Genomic DNA, 17,773 nt, shown 5'->3' on the forward strand with positions numbered 1-17,773 from the left:
GACACATCTAATACACGCAGGCCTTTGGTGGCATCAAGAGCAAAGCAGATTTATTTTGGACATTTTCTGTTGTTTTCAGTGGTCAGAGGATAGCTAACCACGGCACTGAGGCATGTTAGGTAAAAAAACAATGCTATGTTGCAGAATAATGGGAAAGACTCAGCAGGAGATAGAGAAGTGGGCCCTCTCATCCGCTTTGGAAATACCATGGGACAGGTAAAGCGATAGAAGGTTGGAAGAACTACCAGGAATGCTTCACTGGGGGCAAAGGACTCTCTGTCCCTTCTCCTGCAGTTCTCTGAAGATAAATAGAAACAAGATGAAATCATTAGAGAGAAAGAAATGCCAGTGCTGCTGTATATAAGTGTTCAAACCAGTAGAAAATTTCAGACAGTTTAAGTATGTGCAATATATTTTGGAAGCTCCAGACATTCATACAAGAAGTCTCAACTAGGTGTGGCTCAATTGAGGTAGGGGGACTAAAAGAAAACTATTTCAAATGTTGCCTTAATGCTGCTGGTGTGTTTCAGGAAATTTTCTAAAGGGAGTATTTTCATAGCCAGACATATTTTCTACCAGTTGTCATTCAGTTCAATGAGAGTAAATTTATAAATATTTATAAATTTGTTCCAAATAGATGGGATTTTTAAGAAGTCCAAAAGGGTGGAATGGAGTATACCTGGAAGGGACCAAGGAGGTTATGTGAATGCCCTCTTTTACACTGTACCGCCATTTTTCTTATGGCCTGCAGGCTCCTTGGCTTCCCATCTATCCATGGAATTCCTCCCATAGAGCTTTTTCAGTAGTGCTACTATTGTCATAACTAACACATGGAGCTGATGAAGGATTTAGAAAAACCACTTGAGTCCAACCATAATACTTTTAGTCATTCTTATAAGACCTCCTCACTAACTTGAAAAAAATCATATTTATATTTTTCATAGAATTTTTCAGACTTGATCGTTGTTGGCACAAGTTTGAAGATTTTAAGGTCCCCCTTTTCACTGTATTTCACTCTTCAAACTTGAAAAAGAGAATGTCTGGTTGCATCTATGCCTAGGAAACTGGATCAAGTCTAAACTGGGTTAGTATAAGGGCAGATGCTCTAGATTTACTTATATATAACCTGCTGTAGGAAACTTCCCTGCTGCGTAAAAGTGAATGAACAAATTCATTAAATTAAATTATTGACCTTTCCCTGATCTTCAAGTTTGTTTTCTATCTTCCAGGAAATTGAACCTGGGTTTCGGCTTGGAACTGGCTGAAAAGCTTTTCTAATAGTCACAGCACGCATACTGCCAATGTAGTCATAGTACCCATGTTGACTATTTGGTTCCTTCTTTCCTTCAGTTGCCATCATTTAGTTGTCATTATATCACACTGCAGCAGAGGGAGAGATAAGATACTAGAGCCCCCTCAACTACTCTGATTGAGGCCTATGTGAGAAGGCAGGGAGAAGTGAGGGCCTCAAACGAACCATGTTTGCTAGGGGAGAGCGCTGTGCACCATGGGGCAGCCTTGGGGGGACGGCAGGAGGGAGGATGGGCAGAAGGCACACTCGCACCAGAGTGGAGAGGGACGGCAGGAGGGAGGAAAGACTGCAGGCAAGAGGCACGTTCGCTCCAGAGTGAAGAGAAACGGCAGGGGGCGGCTGTCGGGTCAAGTGGGGATTGGAATGTGTATTGCGCTGATTGGATTCGGAAAGTGGAATGTCTGCGGTTTTGCGGTTAATTAGCAGCGCTTCGGGGCGGTAAAAAGGTGAGATTGTGAGCCAAGCCCTCGTAGGAGGGGAGGACAGATAGGGGGTATAAAAACCTGTCAGACCTTGCTTCGGGGTTCCTCCATTGCTGCGGGAGGGACCCACCTTTGCAAACGTGCCCAATAAAAACTTCTGTCTACTGGATAACCGAACCCGTGTCTGTCGTTTTCTGACAAAATTGGCGAGCCAGCCAGGAGTCCTCGACGTGGACCGGACTGTGGGGAACCGGTGAGTAATCGGCCGTAACACCCCGTTGAGGTGTCTCCCGTTTTCCCCGGAGTCGGGTCCAGGACGGGACTCCAATCGCCAGTCAGACAGAAGTAAAGAGGAAGTCGGCCGACGAGGAGACCTCCAGGAGGTCTGGTGAGTACAGCCTACCCATAATCTCGGGGAGATTAGCGTGGTTACGAGGCGTTGGACGCCGCAAGGGGACAGAAGAGTCCGGGACCTTCTGTAAGGTGGGAAACGTAGTCAGGAAGGATGGGTAAGGCGCAGAGTAAGAGTGTAAGGCCAGGGGCCAATGGGAAAAACGCAGTAGGGGGAATCCCCACGGATTCTCCATTAGGACAATTGTCGCAACAATGGGAGACACCCTGGTTGTGTCCATTCACCAGGGGTCTGGAAAAACCGACCATGATAACTTTGTGCACTAAAGAATGGCCAAAATATCCACTAGTGGACCCCGAATTCCCCTACCATTGGGATACTCTTGGAATCCCCAGTAATTACTGGGTGACCCAACTAAAAAACTACATTGTGGAGCATAAAATGTTAACACAGGAACCCTATGTGGAAGTCTGGTTCCATGTTCATTGGGAGGGGCCTCGACCCAAGTTAGCCAAAATTTTTGTCCAAAAAGAACAGGAAGATGAGGAGGACCTCTGGCTGACTGGACCTCAATGGGGGCCGCCACCTCCTCCTCCTCCTCCTCTTCCTACCGCTCCCCCTCCGGCGCCCCCACCCTATCCCGGGCTGCGGAAAGAGCTGGACCAGCTGAACCAAGACATTCAGAACTTGCCCTTTATTCTAAGGTCGGCCAGTGCCTTCCCCGTCCGGGAAGTCCCGAACGGAACGAACGCACAGGGGGTGACCGTCACCAGTTACGTAACGGTTCCCAGTTGAGGGAATTAAAAGACCCTCCCTCGTATGCAAGAGAACGCCCATACCGCCGCCGAACAATTGGAACTTTTTCTCGGCCCGGTGGAATACTCCTGGGGGAACTGAATTACATTTTAGCCCACCTCTATACGCCAGAAGAGAGGGGCCAGATTTGGCGAGCTGCGCTCGGGGCTTGGGAGCAAAGGAATGCAAATGTCCCAAATGCCCCGGCCGCAGATACTAAATTCCCTCTGGCAGACCCAAATTGGGATCCCAATAATGCTGAACATCGGGAGAACATGAGAGGAGTTTCCCCCTGTACAACTAGGGGGGTCATGGTTCCCCAACCGGGACCCATGGGGAACCCTTGGTAAACATCACGGTGGGTCCCACCGGCGAGGAACGGCAGTTCCTCGTGGATACCGGAGCCTCTCGAACATCGTTGTGCCAACCGATCCCAGGGATTGCGAAATCCCGGGGCGCGTCGGTATCGGTGATGGGGGTGGGAGGTTCTCCGGTCAAGGCAGACGTACTGGAGGGAGTGAGACTGGAGTGGAATGGGAAGGAGGTAACTGCAGATGTGTTACTGATCCCACAGGCAGGGGTGAACTTGCTGGGAAGGGATCTAATGGGTAGTCTAGGAGTGGAGTTGTGGAATGTGGAACAGGCAGAAAGGATGTGTTTGTTGCGGGAGGCGGACGTGGAGGTTGTGAACCCTGAGGTATGGGCAGGAGAAGGGGGGGCGGGTCGGTTCCGCATTGCCCCAATTAGCATCCCCTTGAAACCGGGGGTGACTGGTTTGCGGCAAGCCCAATACCCGCTGTCCCGGGATGGGAGGCGTGGGCTGAAGCCCATCATAGATGGGCTGAGGCGGCAAGGGCTGTTGGAGCCGGCTATGTCCCCCTTCAACTCCCCTATCTTAGCTGTGAAGAAGAAGGACAATAGTTACAGGCTGGTGCAGGATCTGAGGAGGGTCAACGATTTGGTCTTGGCCCGGACCCCGGTAGTGCCTGACCCCTACACTTTGATGGGGAAGATCCCTCCCGGGGATCGGTGGTTCACGGTGATAGACTTGAAGGATGCTTTTTGGTCATGCCCTCTGGCAGAAGAAAGTAGGGATCTGTTCGCTTTTGAGTGGGAAGATCCGGAGACTGGGAGGAAGCAACAACTGAGATGGACGGTGCTGCCCCAGGGGTACACCGAGAGCCCCCTCTTGTTTGGACAGGCATTGGAAGAGAAACTCCAGGGGTTCCGGGCCCCTGGGGGTTCTCGGGTGCTGCAGTATGTGGATGATTTGTTGGTGTCTGGAGAGAAGGAAGTAAAGGTGAGAGAAGATTCAGTGGCTTTATTGAACTGGTTGGCTGAAGAAGGATTGAAGGTGTCAAAAGGGAAGGTCCAATTTGTGGAAAGGGAGGTCAAGTATTTAGGACATGTACTCCGGAAGGGCGAGAAGTTGATTGATCCTTCTCGGATACAGGGGATAATGCAGTTGAAGCCCCCTCATACTAAAATGGAGGTGCGGCGGTTTCTGGGTCTAGTAGGATATTGCAGGCTATGGATAGATGAGTACATGAGCAAGGCTCAGTTTCTGTATGAGAAGTTGAAAGGATCATCTGACAGGGTAGAATGGACAGACAGGGACACAGAGAAGTGGGGGGAATTACGAAGGAGCCTGGTGACGGCCCCGGCTCTGGCTCTACCGAACTTGGCCCTCCCCTTTCACCTATACGTTACAGCCCATGGGGGAACTGCCATTGGAGTACTGACTCAGAGACGGGCTGGGAAATATCAACCAGTGGCCTTCCTGAGCAAAGCCCTAGAACCAGTGGTGAGGGGATGGCCGACTTGTGTGCAGGCAGTGGCTGCCGCTGCTGTGCTAGTGACAGAAGGGAACAAACTCACTTTTGGGAGCCCCGTGATTGTCCATTCACCCCATCAGATCTTAAGTGTGCTTAGTCAGCAGGCGGCTGCTTGGATGACAGAAGGAAGGATGTTGAAATATGAGACAGTTCTCCGGATAAGTCCTGATGTGGTGGTAGGAACAGACAGGAATTTGAACCCAGCGGAGTTTCTTGCGAGAGAGTGGAAAGAATGGGAGCCGGCAGAGCACGAGTGCTCCACCCTGTTGCAGCTGCAAACAAAGACCCGGGAGGACCTGCAGGAGGTCCCGCTGGAGGAGGGTGAGGTCTGGTTTGTGGATGGGTCTAGCCGAGTAGAGCAGGGACAAAGGAAGTCAGGGTATGCGATAGTGGCGGCGGAGGGAGAGACAATAGAGAAGGGGGCACTACCAGGGGATTGGTCGGCTCAGCTGTGTGAAGTGCACGCTTTGAAACGGGCACTAGAGTTGGGAAAGGGAGTGTCCCTCACCGTCTACACAGACTCGCGATATGCCTGGGGAGTAGTGCACACTTTCGGGAAAATTTGGCTGGAACGGGGTTTACTCACAGCTGCTGGAAAGGGAAGGTTGCAGGGAGGAAGCAGGTCATTGGGTTACAATTGAGGGGACCCCAGTAGTGAGCCGTGCTGACATGAGGGGGATGGTGGAGAAACTGCACGAAGGGTCTCACGGGGGTGCAGGCTTTGGTAGACACTGTAAAGCTGTGGGAAGGGCCAACGGGGTGTTGAAGCAACATCTCACCAAACTGGGGCTGGAAACAGGGCTACCTTGGACAAAGACACTTCCGGTTGCCCTGCTTCGAATGCGGACAGCCCCTCGCAAGGATGTGGGGGTCTCCCCATTCGAGCTGATGATGGGAAGACCTTTCCTGGCTCCAATGGGAGAGCCTATCCCCGAGCTAAAGGATGCCTTCCTGAGAAAGTATCTCTTGGTACTGTCACAATCTCTCTTGTCTCTAAGAAAACAGGGACTCCTCACTCAACGGCCCCCCTTGCTGAAAGACCAACACCCCCACAAGCCAGAGGATTGGGTCCTGATAAAGACGTGGAAGGATGAGAAGCTGAAGCCGTCTTGGGAGGGACCATACCAAGTTCTCCTGACAACTGAATCAGCGGTTCGGACCTGACAGGGGGGTTGGACCCACTACCATCGGGTTAAGCGAGCTCCCGACCCCCGACCATGGACTGCCCAACCGGGAGACGGACTCAAAGTAAAACTTAAAAGGAACTGAACTAAGGCAGGGGAGGAGATGACCAACATAAAGGCGTAGAATTGGCACAGACAGCTTTGATCACTGGGGATGATCCCCCGTGGGGGGGGATGTTCTATCATTTTGGGTCTTCTCCCACTCCAAGACCCTGGACTAATCAAAGGCAAATGGCTCTAAATCTCTTGGGGATAACCAATGCAACTCAATGTGTATATTTCAACAATACCCAGAACCGTACCCACCCACTGCCCTCAAAAGGTCCTGCTTTCACTTGTGGAGGGATCTATAATATTCCTTACGCCTCAACCCCTCTATACCTACCTAAAGGTTTCTTTTTGTTATGTGGACATGAAGCTTACACCTATGTTCCAGCCTATAGTTCAGGGGGCCCTTGTGCCATAGGGCGCCTGACCTCTCTATATGCCCTGCCTCCAATGCAAGCGCACCCATCAAAAGAAAAAAAGAAAAAGGGAGCTGCCATCTGATTGTGAGAGTGATGTGACACTCTTGTCTGAAACAGAAGCCATGGCTCTGGCCCTCTCCTTAGTAGGGGTTCCTGCACTAAGTGGAAGGGCTTACCTGGACCTAAGGAAGGTGGCCTGCCTCCTGGCTAAAAGTGTCAACCTTACATCCTCTCTCATTGCAGCCCTCACTGAAGAAGTCACTGAGATCAGGAGGGCGGTCATTCAAAATCGGATAGCTATAGACTATCTCCTATTAAGGGCAGGACAAGGCTGTGAATCTTTTCAAGGTCTTTGTTGCTTTAACCTAACCAACAATAAGAATTATGTTGAAGCAAAACTAGCCAAGTTGAAGACCTTAGCCTCTCGCATATCCGAGGATCCAGAGGGATGGAATTGGTCGTGGCTCACTAGTTGGTTACCTAACTTTGCTTGGTTAAAACAACTTTTTGTACTAGCCATTGGTTTCATTGCCTTACTGGTCCTAGTATGTTGCTTAATGCAATGTCTCCCTGCTTGTGGGAATTACCTGTCCCAGTGTGTGAAGCCCCGGGTCCGGGACGAGGGAGCAATCCTGTTAGCCAGGTTTGAGGCCCAACAGAGGCGTGAAAAGAAAAAGGCGGCATTGTGAGAAGGCAGGGAGAAGTGAGGGCCTCAAACGAACCATGTTTGCTAGGGGAGAGCGCTGTGCACCATGGGGCAGCCTTGGGGGGACGGCAGGAGGGAGGATGGGCAGAAGGCACACTCGCACCAGAGTGGAGAGGGACGGCAGGAGGGAGGAAAGACTGCAGGCAAGAGGCACGTTCGCACCAGAGTGAAGAGAAACGGCAGGGGGCGGCTGTCGGGTCAAGTGGGGATTGGAATGTGTATTGCGCTGATTGGATTCGGAAAGTGGAATGTCTGCGGTTTTGCGGTTAATTAGCAGCGCTTCGGGGCGGTAAAAAAGGTGAGATTGTGAGCCAAGCCCTCGTAGGAGGGGGAGGACAGATAGGGGGTATAAAAACCTGTCAGACCTTGCTTCGGGGTTCCTCCATTGCTGCGGGAGGGACCCACCTTTGCAAACGTGCCCAATAAAAACTTCTGTCTACTGGATAACCGAACCCGTGTCTGTCGTTTTCTGACACCTACCATATATGGGTTGCAAAATCTGCATGACCAGGAGGTGGTGGCAGAGTTAGAATTTTATGGATTTCTTTGCTGCCATCTAGTGGTTTTCTGGAGATTTACTTATTTATGTATTTATTTAAAACAACCTTTTGGATGCTACCTATTCTCATTAGGTGAACCAAGCTTGATTGAGAATCCAGTTGCTGTTGACTCTTCCTTTTGTTGGATTGCTCCCATTCAAGCAGCTCTTTGGTTATTTGCTTATTTGTAAAGAACTGTTGTGTAGCTTTAAGAATGAATGCTTGATTTGCTAACTTTCTTTTTTTTCTCTCCCCTTTGCTTTTGCCTTTTATCAGATGTTCAGCTGCTAAGCCTTCAGAAGGGAACATTCATGTTTACATTGCTTTGCTTACATTAAACAAGGTGCTTTAGAGTTATGAATCATGGCACCCAGTTCTGATCTTTCATCTATCTATATTCTTATACAAACTTCAGCTCAAATTTCTTGAAGCTTCTTCTCAGATATTTTAACCAGGCCTTGACCTAGGAGCTCCTAGACATTTGTCCCAGCACACAACATAGACAACAAAATCCCACCATGTGTTCACCCTTTTCTAAAACAAAAAAAGTGCTTCTGACCTCATATACTCCTTTCATGTGCCCTAGTGGTGCAAATGGGCTCCATGGCATGAATGGGTCACATAAGTGTGGGATGTCCGAGTTTCACTGGATCTTGCACCAGATGAACTGTTGCTTCTACTGACTCCTCCTCCTCCACTGTAGGGAAAGAAAAACAGTCTCGATTTTAAAAAAATCATTTGCTAGAAATCAATATTCAACAACAAACACCCAGCCAACATCTTGGTTATCAGCTGTTTTCACATCTAACTGGAAGAGTTCATTATGTGAACATGAGAATTGCCTGAACTTCTGGACACCCACTAAAAGAGTATGGTCTCAAAGCACATCCCCTTGTCTTGCTCCAGAAACTTAGTCGATTGACAACTCCAACTTGCAAAATTTGCCTCGCAGCCTACTGTAAACCTCACTTTTGTTGAGAAATTTTGTCTGGACACTTGTCCAAGGAGTAGAAACAAAATATATCAAATTCCAAAGTAACATCTATAGATTTATCATTTATCTCTTGTTGGGTCTATTATGCCAGAAACCCGGGCATAGAATCACAGAATTATAGATTGTAAGGGTTGGTAGATACCTTAGAGACTGGTTAGTCCAAACCCCTACCTGAGGCAAAAATTTACTACTGCAGCATCCTTGACAGATGGCCATCCAGTCTCTAATATCTTGAGGCCTTTCCCCACTTACCCCTAATCACATGCAAGAATGCCCTGGCAACATTGTATGTCTGCTATGTTCCCATGATACTGCCTTCTTCTTATCTCAAGCCTATCAGTAAGGTAGGTGTAAGTGGTCCTTTGTTGTACCCATGTTAAAGCAGCATTTTCTTCTGATTCCAACATCATCCAAGGATAGTATCAAGGTGTCTAGAATCTGTTAGGCCTTGTTACCTATTACTGTGGAGGTAAGACAGGTGACCTCAGTGATTGGGAACAAAGGCAGTTTTGGCAAGATAGGGATCACCAATGATAGCAGGAAATTCTGAAGCTGCCAATATAATGTTCTGCCAATATATAATTCAACTCAGCAGTGGGGAACAGCCCTAAGTTAAACCCATCCGGCCAGAAAATTAAAAGCTAAAAATCAGATTAAGCTTTCAATTATTTCAGCAAATATCAGTAATTTTTTCTAGCTTTTTCAGAAAAAGTTATAATATCACAGTATGTGTTTCAAGGATGTAATATCGACACTGGGACAGGTAAAATCTTTGAGCTAATAAAATATTAGAGACTGCCAATGCTATTGTACTGTTACAGCATTAAACCTTGCCAGTGAAAAGGCGGCAAATTTTAAAGTTTGGAAAAGTTTAACCAAAGCACAATGAACAGGAACACAGAGACCCTCCTGAGATCTTTGTCTGACTGTAGACCTTGTATTTTCAAATACCAAATTATTAACATGTGACAAAAACATGCAATCTCTCTTATCTGTATAGCACAGATATTAACTGCACCAATTCTTATTCTGCTTCCAAGAGAAAGACATCTTGTGCCAGACTGTAATAGTCAATTGTTAAGTTAAATGTTGATCTTTGACAAACTCTGAGCAGTGCTTTCAACATCACAAAAAACCAGTGGGGTTGGTTAGGCTTAAGAAGAAATGGCCTGCCCAAGATACAGATGTGAATAAGAGTTGAAATCAGGGTTATCAGCAGCGGGGTAGTTAAAAAAGTTGATTTAACCATGTGATCACTATCTTGATTTGGGGGGGCTCTCCTTGGGGGGGGAATCTATGCATTTCCCACACCTAACCTACCTCCCAGGCTGACAACTGAATGACACTGCCAAGCACCACTCATTCGTTGTCTCAGAAATCCCTTCCAAAATTTAGAAAAGGGCATTGCCCTATTCTAGATCAGGGAGGAGAAGCCACACTGATCTCTGAGAGGAGTGCAGGTGAGGGGGCCACTCTCCAGAAGTATCTGGGGCCAAGACAAAGAAGGATAACATTTAAATGAGGTAACTGTATTTAAACTATAGCTAAATCTTTCAAAGTTAAAGCATTTATGTAATATCTTGCAACATCAATCATTCACTGGCAGTTTTTGGAATAACCTTGGGGACCACACTCCATGATTTTCGTGGCCACATGGGTCCTGGAGCCTCTGCTTGTGTAATTTTGTTATAGATGGAAGAAACAGTAATTTTTTCCTAAGACAATGATATGGTAGAACTGAAATTTGATCTGGAATTCCCCAGTTCAAGGGTCACCCTATACTAGTCCTTTGTCAACCTTCCCAGGTCGACCAGGCAGGAAACACGATCAGATGAGCTAATTTTACTTTATTGTCAGGCTACATTAACAGAATTTTGCAAGTCTGAAAGTACAAATCTCCCACTGTCTCTTTTACAGCCTGGGAAGCAAGGGAGGGTCCCTTCTGAGACTCTTTCTTCTCCCATTACGCAGCTGCGGGCTATCCCCTCTCTTATCTGACCATTCCCTAGGCAGCACCTCTTCACCCGGTCTTTCAAGGTCTTTCTCAGATACTATTACATCCTACATAAAGAATACCAAGTTTCCACAATTCCCCAAGTGTCTATCCCTTGGACTAGTCCCCCCCCTTTTTTTTAATTAAAACTCCCATTCCAGGGTTTATTGGGAGCCCCATTGTTTCTGCATGCTACTTACACAATGTCATTTTGTCCCCCTTCCAGCAAGCCCCGGTAGGTGGCAATCTCTTTCTCCAGGCGGCTTTTGACGTCCAGGAGCTCGGTGTAGTCATGGTTCTGGCACTCCATCTCCGACCGCAGTTCTGCCAACTGCTGCTCCAGGCAAGAGATGCGCTCCTGGAGCTCAGCCAAGTGGTTGTTGTAGCGAAGTTCAGTTTCACCCAGGGAAGCTTCCAGGGTATCCCTCTGATAAGTGAAAGAGAACATAATACAGTTTATATAGTTTTTAAGAATTTGTGTGTCTCTGTGTATGCGCACACACTCCTTCAAATCAACCTTGACTTCTGGTGATTCCGTGGACAAGTCCATTCAGCTTTCTTGGCAACATCTTCAGAAGTTGTTTGCCATTGCCTTCTCCTTCACTCAGCTGGCTTCATGCCTAAAGCAGGACTAGAACTCCCAGTTTCCCTGTTTTAAGTCTGGTGCCTGTAACCACTATACCAAATTCTCTCTCTCTTAAAACAGATGGCTAACATGTAGGATAAACTTGTACCTCTGATGAATGTACGAGGAAACCTGTTCTTGCAAAAGTGCAGATCTGCCATTCTAAAACTTTTAAAAGTGTCTTTCTTATGCCCAAACACATCAGATAGTTTCATGTAATGAATGGAACACCTTGAGGAGTGGGTCTGAACCCTTGGTTTCCTCATCAGAATAATGAAGAGCCTTGGAACCAGGCTGAGGAAGGATAATTGTGATGCAGTTTGTTTAAATGCAGCAGACATTTTGAAGATATTAGTATTCAGCACCATCAATATGATTATGCATAAATAATCCCACCCAGACCTTTGGTGGTATCAAGTTCTGGGACACATAAAAAGTCAGTGATTGCCATCACAAGCTCTGTGGGTTTTGCATATACATGAAGCAGCCATGCACTGCCTGCCACAGTTTGTTCCACCCAAGGTGCCTCCAATTCTACAGAAATTCTTGCTCTCTTACCAGGCTGCACTGGGCATCATACTCAATCTCCAGGGCTTGCAGTTGGCGCCTCAGTTCAGTGACTTTGTTGTTGCTTTCTTCAATCTCCTGACTGCTGGTGCAGACATCACGGTTCACCTCCTCAATCTGGAATGCATAGCATTAAGAGAGACACATAGCTGAGCTACGCATACACTTTATCTCCAAAGCCAGTCCCTACTAAAGTAAGTTTCAGAAAACCTCCAAGCAGGATCTGGTTGGTCGGTCGGTCTATCTATCTATCTATCTATCTATCTATCTATCTATCTATCTATCTATCTATCTATCTAATCAATTCTACAAATATCTATCTGTGTGCTTAGAGGCTGTAAGAATTTGGATGGGGGAGAGAAAGTTCACCTTCAACCCTAGTGGTTGGGGTTCAGGAATCAGCCATTTGCAGAGATTTTCTCTCTTTAGTTCTTGATGGGGCTGTTCTTCCCAGATGGAACTGATGTATAATCTGTGAGTCACAGTTCTGGCCTCACAGATTATACATCTGGACTCATAGTTCTTGTGGCTAGAAGGGCTTTTTTACAGATCCGCTTTGTGTGCCAGGTGTACCTTTTTCTAGACTAATAGTTGTTTCTCATGGCCATTGTCACCTCCCATTTGGACTTCTGCAACATGCTTTATATGGGACTGCCCTTAAAGACCATTCAGAAACTACAGCTGGTTCGGTATGCAGCTGTACAAGTTGTTATGCCTTACCTTGGTAAGCCCTTGTGACACCTCTACTTTGCAAGTTACACTGTTTACCATTGGTTTCCAGGTGTGATTCAAAGTACTGGTTGTCATCTATAAAGCCCTTCATGAATTGGGCCTGGTTATTTACAAAACCATCTTTCTTCAGTTAAGACTTGGCAGGGTGATCATGTTCCAATAATTTTTTTATTATTATTATTATCGTCCACTCCAAAAGACTCTACAAAACCATGCTATCTTGTGCAATCTCAGAGATGTTGGGATTCAATTCCCATGCTCTCTGGTGGATTATGAGAGTTGGTCTAGCACACCTGGAATGTTCCAGGTTAGGAAAAGCTGATCTTTCACTTACCTTGGATTCATACCATGCTTCTACTTCCTTGCGGTTTCCCTCAATCATTGTTTCATACTTGCATCTCATCTCCTCCAGGATTTTCTTCAGATCTGGTCCAGGACAGGCATTCACTTCCACACTGACATCTCCAGAAGCCTGGTTCTTCAAGCAGATTACTTCCTACCCAAAGAAAAGGAAGTGCTTAGTATATGGACCTTCCTTTTTCTATTGTACTCACCTTGCCCCAGATGAACTTTCTAACAACCTGGATAACTGAAATTGACGGAGACTATAAAGAGCAAATCAACCTCAAGGAGGCAAGGTGGATTGCCTCTTGGGCTGTACCAGTCCAAAATGCCAGCATCTGTAAAGTCCCCCAGTTTAAAAAGTGTCAGTAGTGATGATGATGCAAATGAAAAGAAGAACCTGCAGACAATTTCCCTGGGGATAATGCTGTTCAGTTGAAAAGGAAAGATTTTCTTCAGTGTCTGAAAAGGCACCTAGCTAACCTAGTTTTGAAGCAAGGAGGACTGGTGAACCTGTGGCCCTCCGGTTGTTGATGGAATACAATTTCCATCATTGTTTCCACTGTATTAGACATGTTGGCCGAAGTTGATGGGAATTAGTCCAACATCTGCAGATCTCTCCATTTTTGTCTTAGAACACACACAGACACATAGAAATGCAAAATGTTGTCCTCTTCCCCAACTAGTGCATCCTGTGCAATTTGTTTAGCTGGTGGCTTTTTGTTGCCATGGAAGCAATGGGAAACGTTAGTGTTCTTCTAGGTAGGACCCAAATTGTGCATTTTCAAAAATGCTAAAAACTCACTTGCATTTTTGGAAAAGAGCAACATAAAATGCTACTAATTTTTGGTGGGCAAAAACAAGAGAAGCCATAAACCTCACTTCCGTGGTGCCAGCTTATTATTTTCCCTGTTTTAGTAATATATCTGCATTGTAGGTGTGTATATGTGTATGTATATTAATAAATTATCATCGTCTTCATCATCATCATCCCAAATCAATCCACTGCAGGATGAAGATTGGTAGAGATATTTTTTTAAAAAAAATTTAACTAGGGCTGAGAAAGTGTGACTAGCCCATGGTCCCACAGCTGCCTCCCATGCCTAAGGAAGAACTAAAACTTGGATTTTCCCCATTCTGTAAATTATTTGGTATTATTCAGTGTCACAGACAGTGGCTGGAAATCTATTCCATTCCTACCTACCCCACTCTAGTTCAGTTTGCAAATGGCCAAAAATTGGCTGTATGGCCAAATATCATATGAGATTATAGAAAGGTCAACTGTGAGATCTTTTGATCCTACATATCATGAGATCTCATTCAGGAATGCCAAAACCTAATAATGAATGTATGAACCTTTAGCTGTTCTATTTTTTTTTAACATTATAAGTTTGATTTAATTGGTGGATGCAGGGATAATTTTAGGGTGCAAAATATGCAATGGTACCCCCAAGCACCTTGTTGCTAATTCTTGAAGTATGACTTATCATGACATTAAAAACCAGCCAGTGATGTGTACAAGTATACCATATTAATGAAATGGCAAGATCCATAACTGGCATGTCCCCATCAGCAAAATAGACCCCAGAGATCCAGCCAAATGACAGAAACAAATGACAGAAACAAATAACATAAGTTATTTCATAGATTTTAGTTAATGTTACATCAGGACAAACATGCAAAAACTTCATATAATCATTATTCTTTGCCATGTGGATATCTTTGCTGAGTAGGACCTAATAAAATAATCTATCCTCCTAGCATAGGGTGGTAAAATTGTGGACCTGCATATAGTTCTGAATTACAACTCACAGCAGCCCCAGTCAGATGGTTAACAGTGAAGTGCGCTGGGTATGCAATCCAGCAACACCTAGAGATCTACAGTTTCCCACCCTGACCCAGGAAGAAGTTTACCGATTTTTTAATAAGGAAAATATTATTTCAAATGACGCGTTTTGATTTCACTGAATGAGAAGATGACCCCCTACCTCCTCATGGTTTTTCTTCAGGCAGCATAGTTCATCCTGCAGGTTCTCATTCTGTACATCCAGGTCAGATCTGCAGGCAGTCAGCTGATCCAGGATTTGATGCAGGCCATTGATATCAGCCTCCACATTCTGACGAAGGCAGCATTCTGTTTCATACCTGAGCCATAAGTAAAAAGGGATGAAGGAATTGCTGGTTAGCTTATAGGCCTGGCCAAGGGAGATTACCAGATTTTATCCAAGCAATTCAGGACTGCAGATTTTCTTGGGTTTTAAATATCAGCCTTCCCATATAATACCTCATGCCTGCTGTTGGACAAATTCTAGATAGAAGTAATAGGGAGATACCCATAGGCAGTAATATTTCATTGATTGTAACAGTGCTAGAATTGACTTTGTTCTTATTCCAGGCACATTGAACCACAGTTCCTTTTCCTTGCCCTACCTCAACCTTCACCAACTCTGATGCACCCCAGGTGTGTGGATTTCAGCTCCCAGAATTCTCAACAATAATTATATTGCCTAAGGAATTCTGGAAATTGAGGCTCACAGATCTAAAGGATTTCCAGGTTAGGGAAAGCTGTGATATAGCATAAATGGTCATCATTCTGCAGAATCCCATATAATTTCACAAAATAGCCAATATTATTTTTAAAAGAAGTAGGCACCCCCAAAATGGAGAATAGCAGGGTTCTTCTTCTTGCCTTACTGCCTGAAATAAAAGGCACTCTCCTCTAACCACTTGTTTGTTTGTTTGTTTGTTTGTTTGTTTGTTTGTTTAATTTGTATGCCCCCCATTCCCCCAGCACTCCTCTCCCCCAGCAGATGACTCTGGGCAGCTCACACTGTCCCACAGCTAGTCCTGCACACTCAGCAGAGTGAATATTCTTTGGTCCATCTGCCCTTAATTTACTGAAAAGTACTCACTTGGTTCTGAAGTCATCAGCAGTCAGCTTGCTGTTATCAATGCACAGAAGGAGTTTGTTATTCTCCACACTTGTACAAATAAGCTGGATAAAAGGAAAAAATGAGATTCTGTTGATGAATCTGCATTGCTTTTGCCCTGCATGTAAAGTTCTAGCATTAAGATTTAGCCATCCACATCAGAAGTTCATTGAACTAACACGAGGTTCATTGTTCAGCCGATGGATATATGCTCAGTTACATCTAAGTTGCTATTTATTTATTTATGAATTTATTTATCAATCAAATTTGTATAGCTGCCCATCTCACAGAAAAGTGACTCTGGCTAGCTTTGAATTTGAAAAGAATAAGTTAGCAAGCCCATGGGGGGGCAGGGGGAATCCCCTACAGTTTGTAAATGGTTGGGAGTGGTGACCAAAATGGAGTTAAGTTTATTTTCTCCTCTTCCAAAGACCAACTATTATAACATGGGGATACTTTTAATTGTACCCTTTGGTGGCTGCTTCCATGCAGAAAATTAATTAGGTGTAGCACTTCACAGTGACATCATACCATGCTAGCAAGGCCATCATGAATTACCAAAAGGCTCACTAGCTTAGCATATCAACATAATACAGAAGTAGCAACATCTATAGATAAACTTAGAGTGCCACCTAATATAAATTGTTATTGGCAGTCCTCTGAAATGAAGATTTCTTATTAACTGTAACATTCATTTATAGAATCCATATTGCAAAATAATGTGGAAACATCACCAAAACCCCACCACCATATTTTGGGAAAGCAGACTATCTACACTGTTTGGAATACAAGAACATGTTTAACAAAGTTTTATTGGTTCTTATTTTGTATATGACGATCAGAAGAATAAACTGACCACTTAAAATCAGCAAAACAACAGCATTTTGAACTTCAGCTAAGCAGGAGTGCCTATTACTTGCAATTGTCCCAAGCAAATGCATGTGAAAATTATGAAAAATGGATTGAGAATTGGCATTCTACCTGATTTTTAAGATCTTCAATTTGCTGATGGTAATGACTATAGTCCTTTGGTTCACACAGAGGGCCTTGCTTGGCATAAAATTCCCTGATTCGGCACTCAAGCTCAGCATTTTCCTCCTCCAGGCATCGGACTTTGTCCAGATAGCTAGCCAGACGGTCGTTGAGGTTCTGCATGGTCATCTTCCCATCAAGATTAGAGAAAATACCTCCACAAACAGGTTCTCCAACTAATCCACCAACCGCTCCAGGGTTGGGGACCATACCACCCATGCCACCAACAACACCTGGGTGACCAATGCCACCTACCATGCCAGCAGGGACAGCTCCAACCACTCCACAAGGAGCACCTACCATAGTGGCATGAGAAGCACCAACTACACCACCCATGCCGCCAACTACAGCAGTTGGTACAGCACCAACCATGCCACCATGGGCACCACCTACCACACCACCAGGAATACCACCTACCACACCGACATGACCACCACCAGCACCACCTACCATACCATTTCTAGCAGCAGAAGCCCCCATGTGAGAGGCTGCCACAAAGTTAGCATTTGCCCCAGCATGTCCACCACCAACAAATGCCCCACTGCAGCTGCCACTTGAGAAATGACTTCTTCCCCCAAGATGACTCCGTCCAGAGAAGCCAGCTCTTTCATTGCCTATCCCACAAGAAGCATGCCGCCCAGAGGCAACAGAAGAAACCCCCACTCCAAGATTGCAGCTCCCACTGCTGTTTCTCCCGGCTGCTAGGACCGTGTGCCTTGGACCACAGCTCATAGTGACAGAGAAGTTCCTTGAATGCTAAGCTGAAAGCAAGAGGCACCACTTGACGTGAAGTAAGACTGCTGAATCCACTTCTCACTTATCTCTATTTATACTTTCTTCAAAGGGTGTCACCTGTTCTGCCTGAGCTCCTTTCTGGGGTTCCCCAACCCCCCCCCCACTCCCTTCTAAACTCATAACACAGGATGCTGTAATTATTCAGGCTGAA

The 17,773-nt window shown here is 45.6% G+C and overlaps 1 protein-coding gene across 1 annotated transcript; it reads right to left on the bottom strand.

Annotated features, from left to right (window-relative positions):
• Positions 1 to 8,194: 8,194 nt before the first annotated feature.
• LOC103063805 (keratin, type I cytoskeletal 19-like) lies at positions 8,195 to 17,559 on the bottom strand. Its single transcript, XM_088143257.1, has 7 exons — positions 16,777 to 17,559; positions 15,778 to 15,860; positions 14,854 to 15,010; positions 12,858 to 13,019; positions 11,783 to 11,908; positions 10,800 to 11,026; positions 8,195 to 8,309 (listed from the first exon to the last, which is right to left on the bottom strand). Exons 1-7 carry the CDS (start codon positions 17,557 to 17,559, stop codon positions 8,195 to 8,197), a joined length of 1,653 nt encoding a protein of 550 aa, XP_087999383.1.
• Positions 17,560 to 17,773: the final 214 nt, after the last annotated feature.

Source organism: Python bivittatus, unplaced genomic scaffold (assembly GCF_059951505.1).
Source record: "Python bivittatus isolate LINGU-HERP-01145 unplaced genomic scaffold, Pbiv_v1 ctg000410_np1212, whole genome shotgun sequence".
In the NCBI taxonomy this organism is placed as follows: domain Eukaryota; kingdom Metazoa; phylum Chordata; class Lepidosauria; order Squamata; family Pythonidae; genus Python; species Python bivittatus.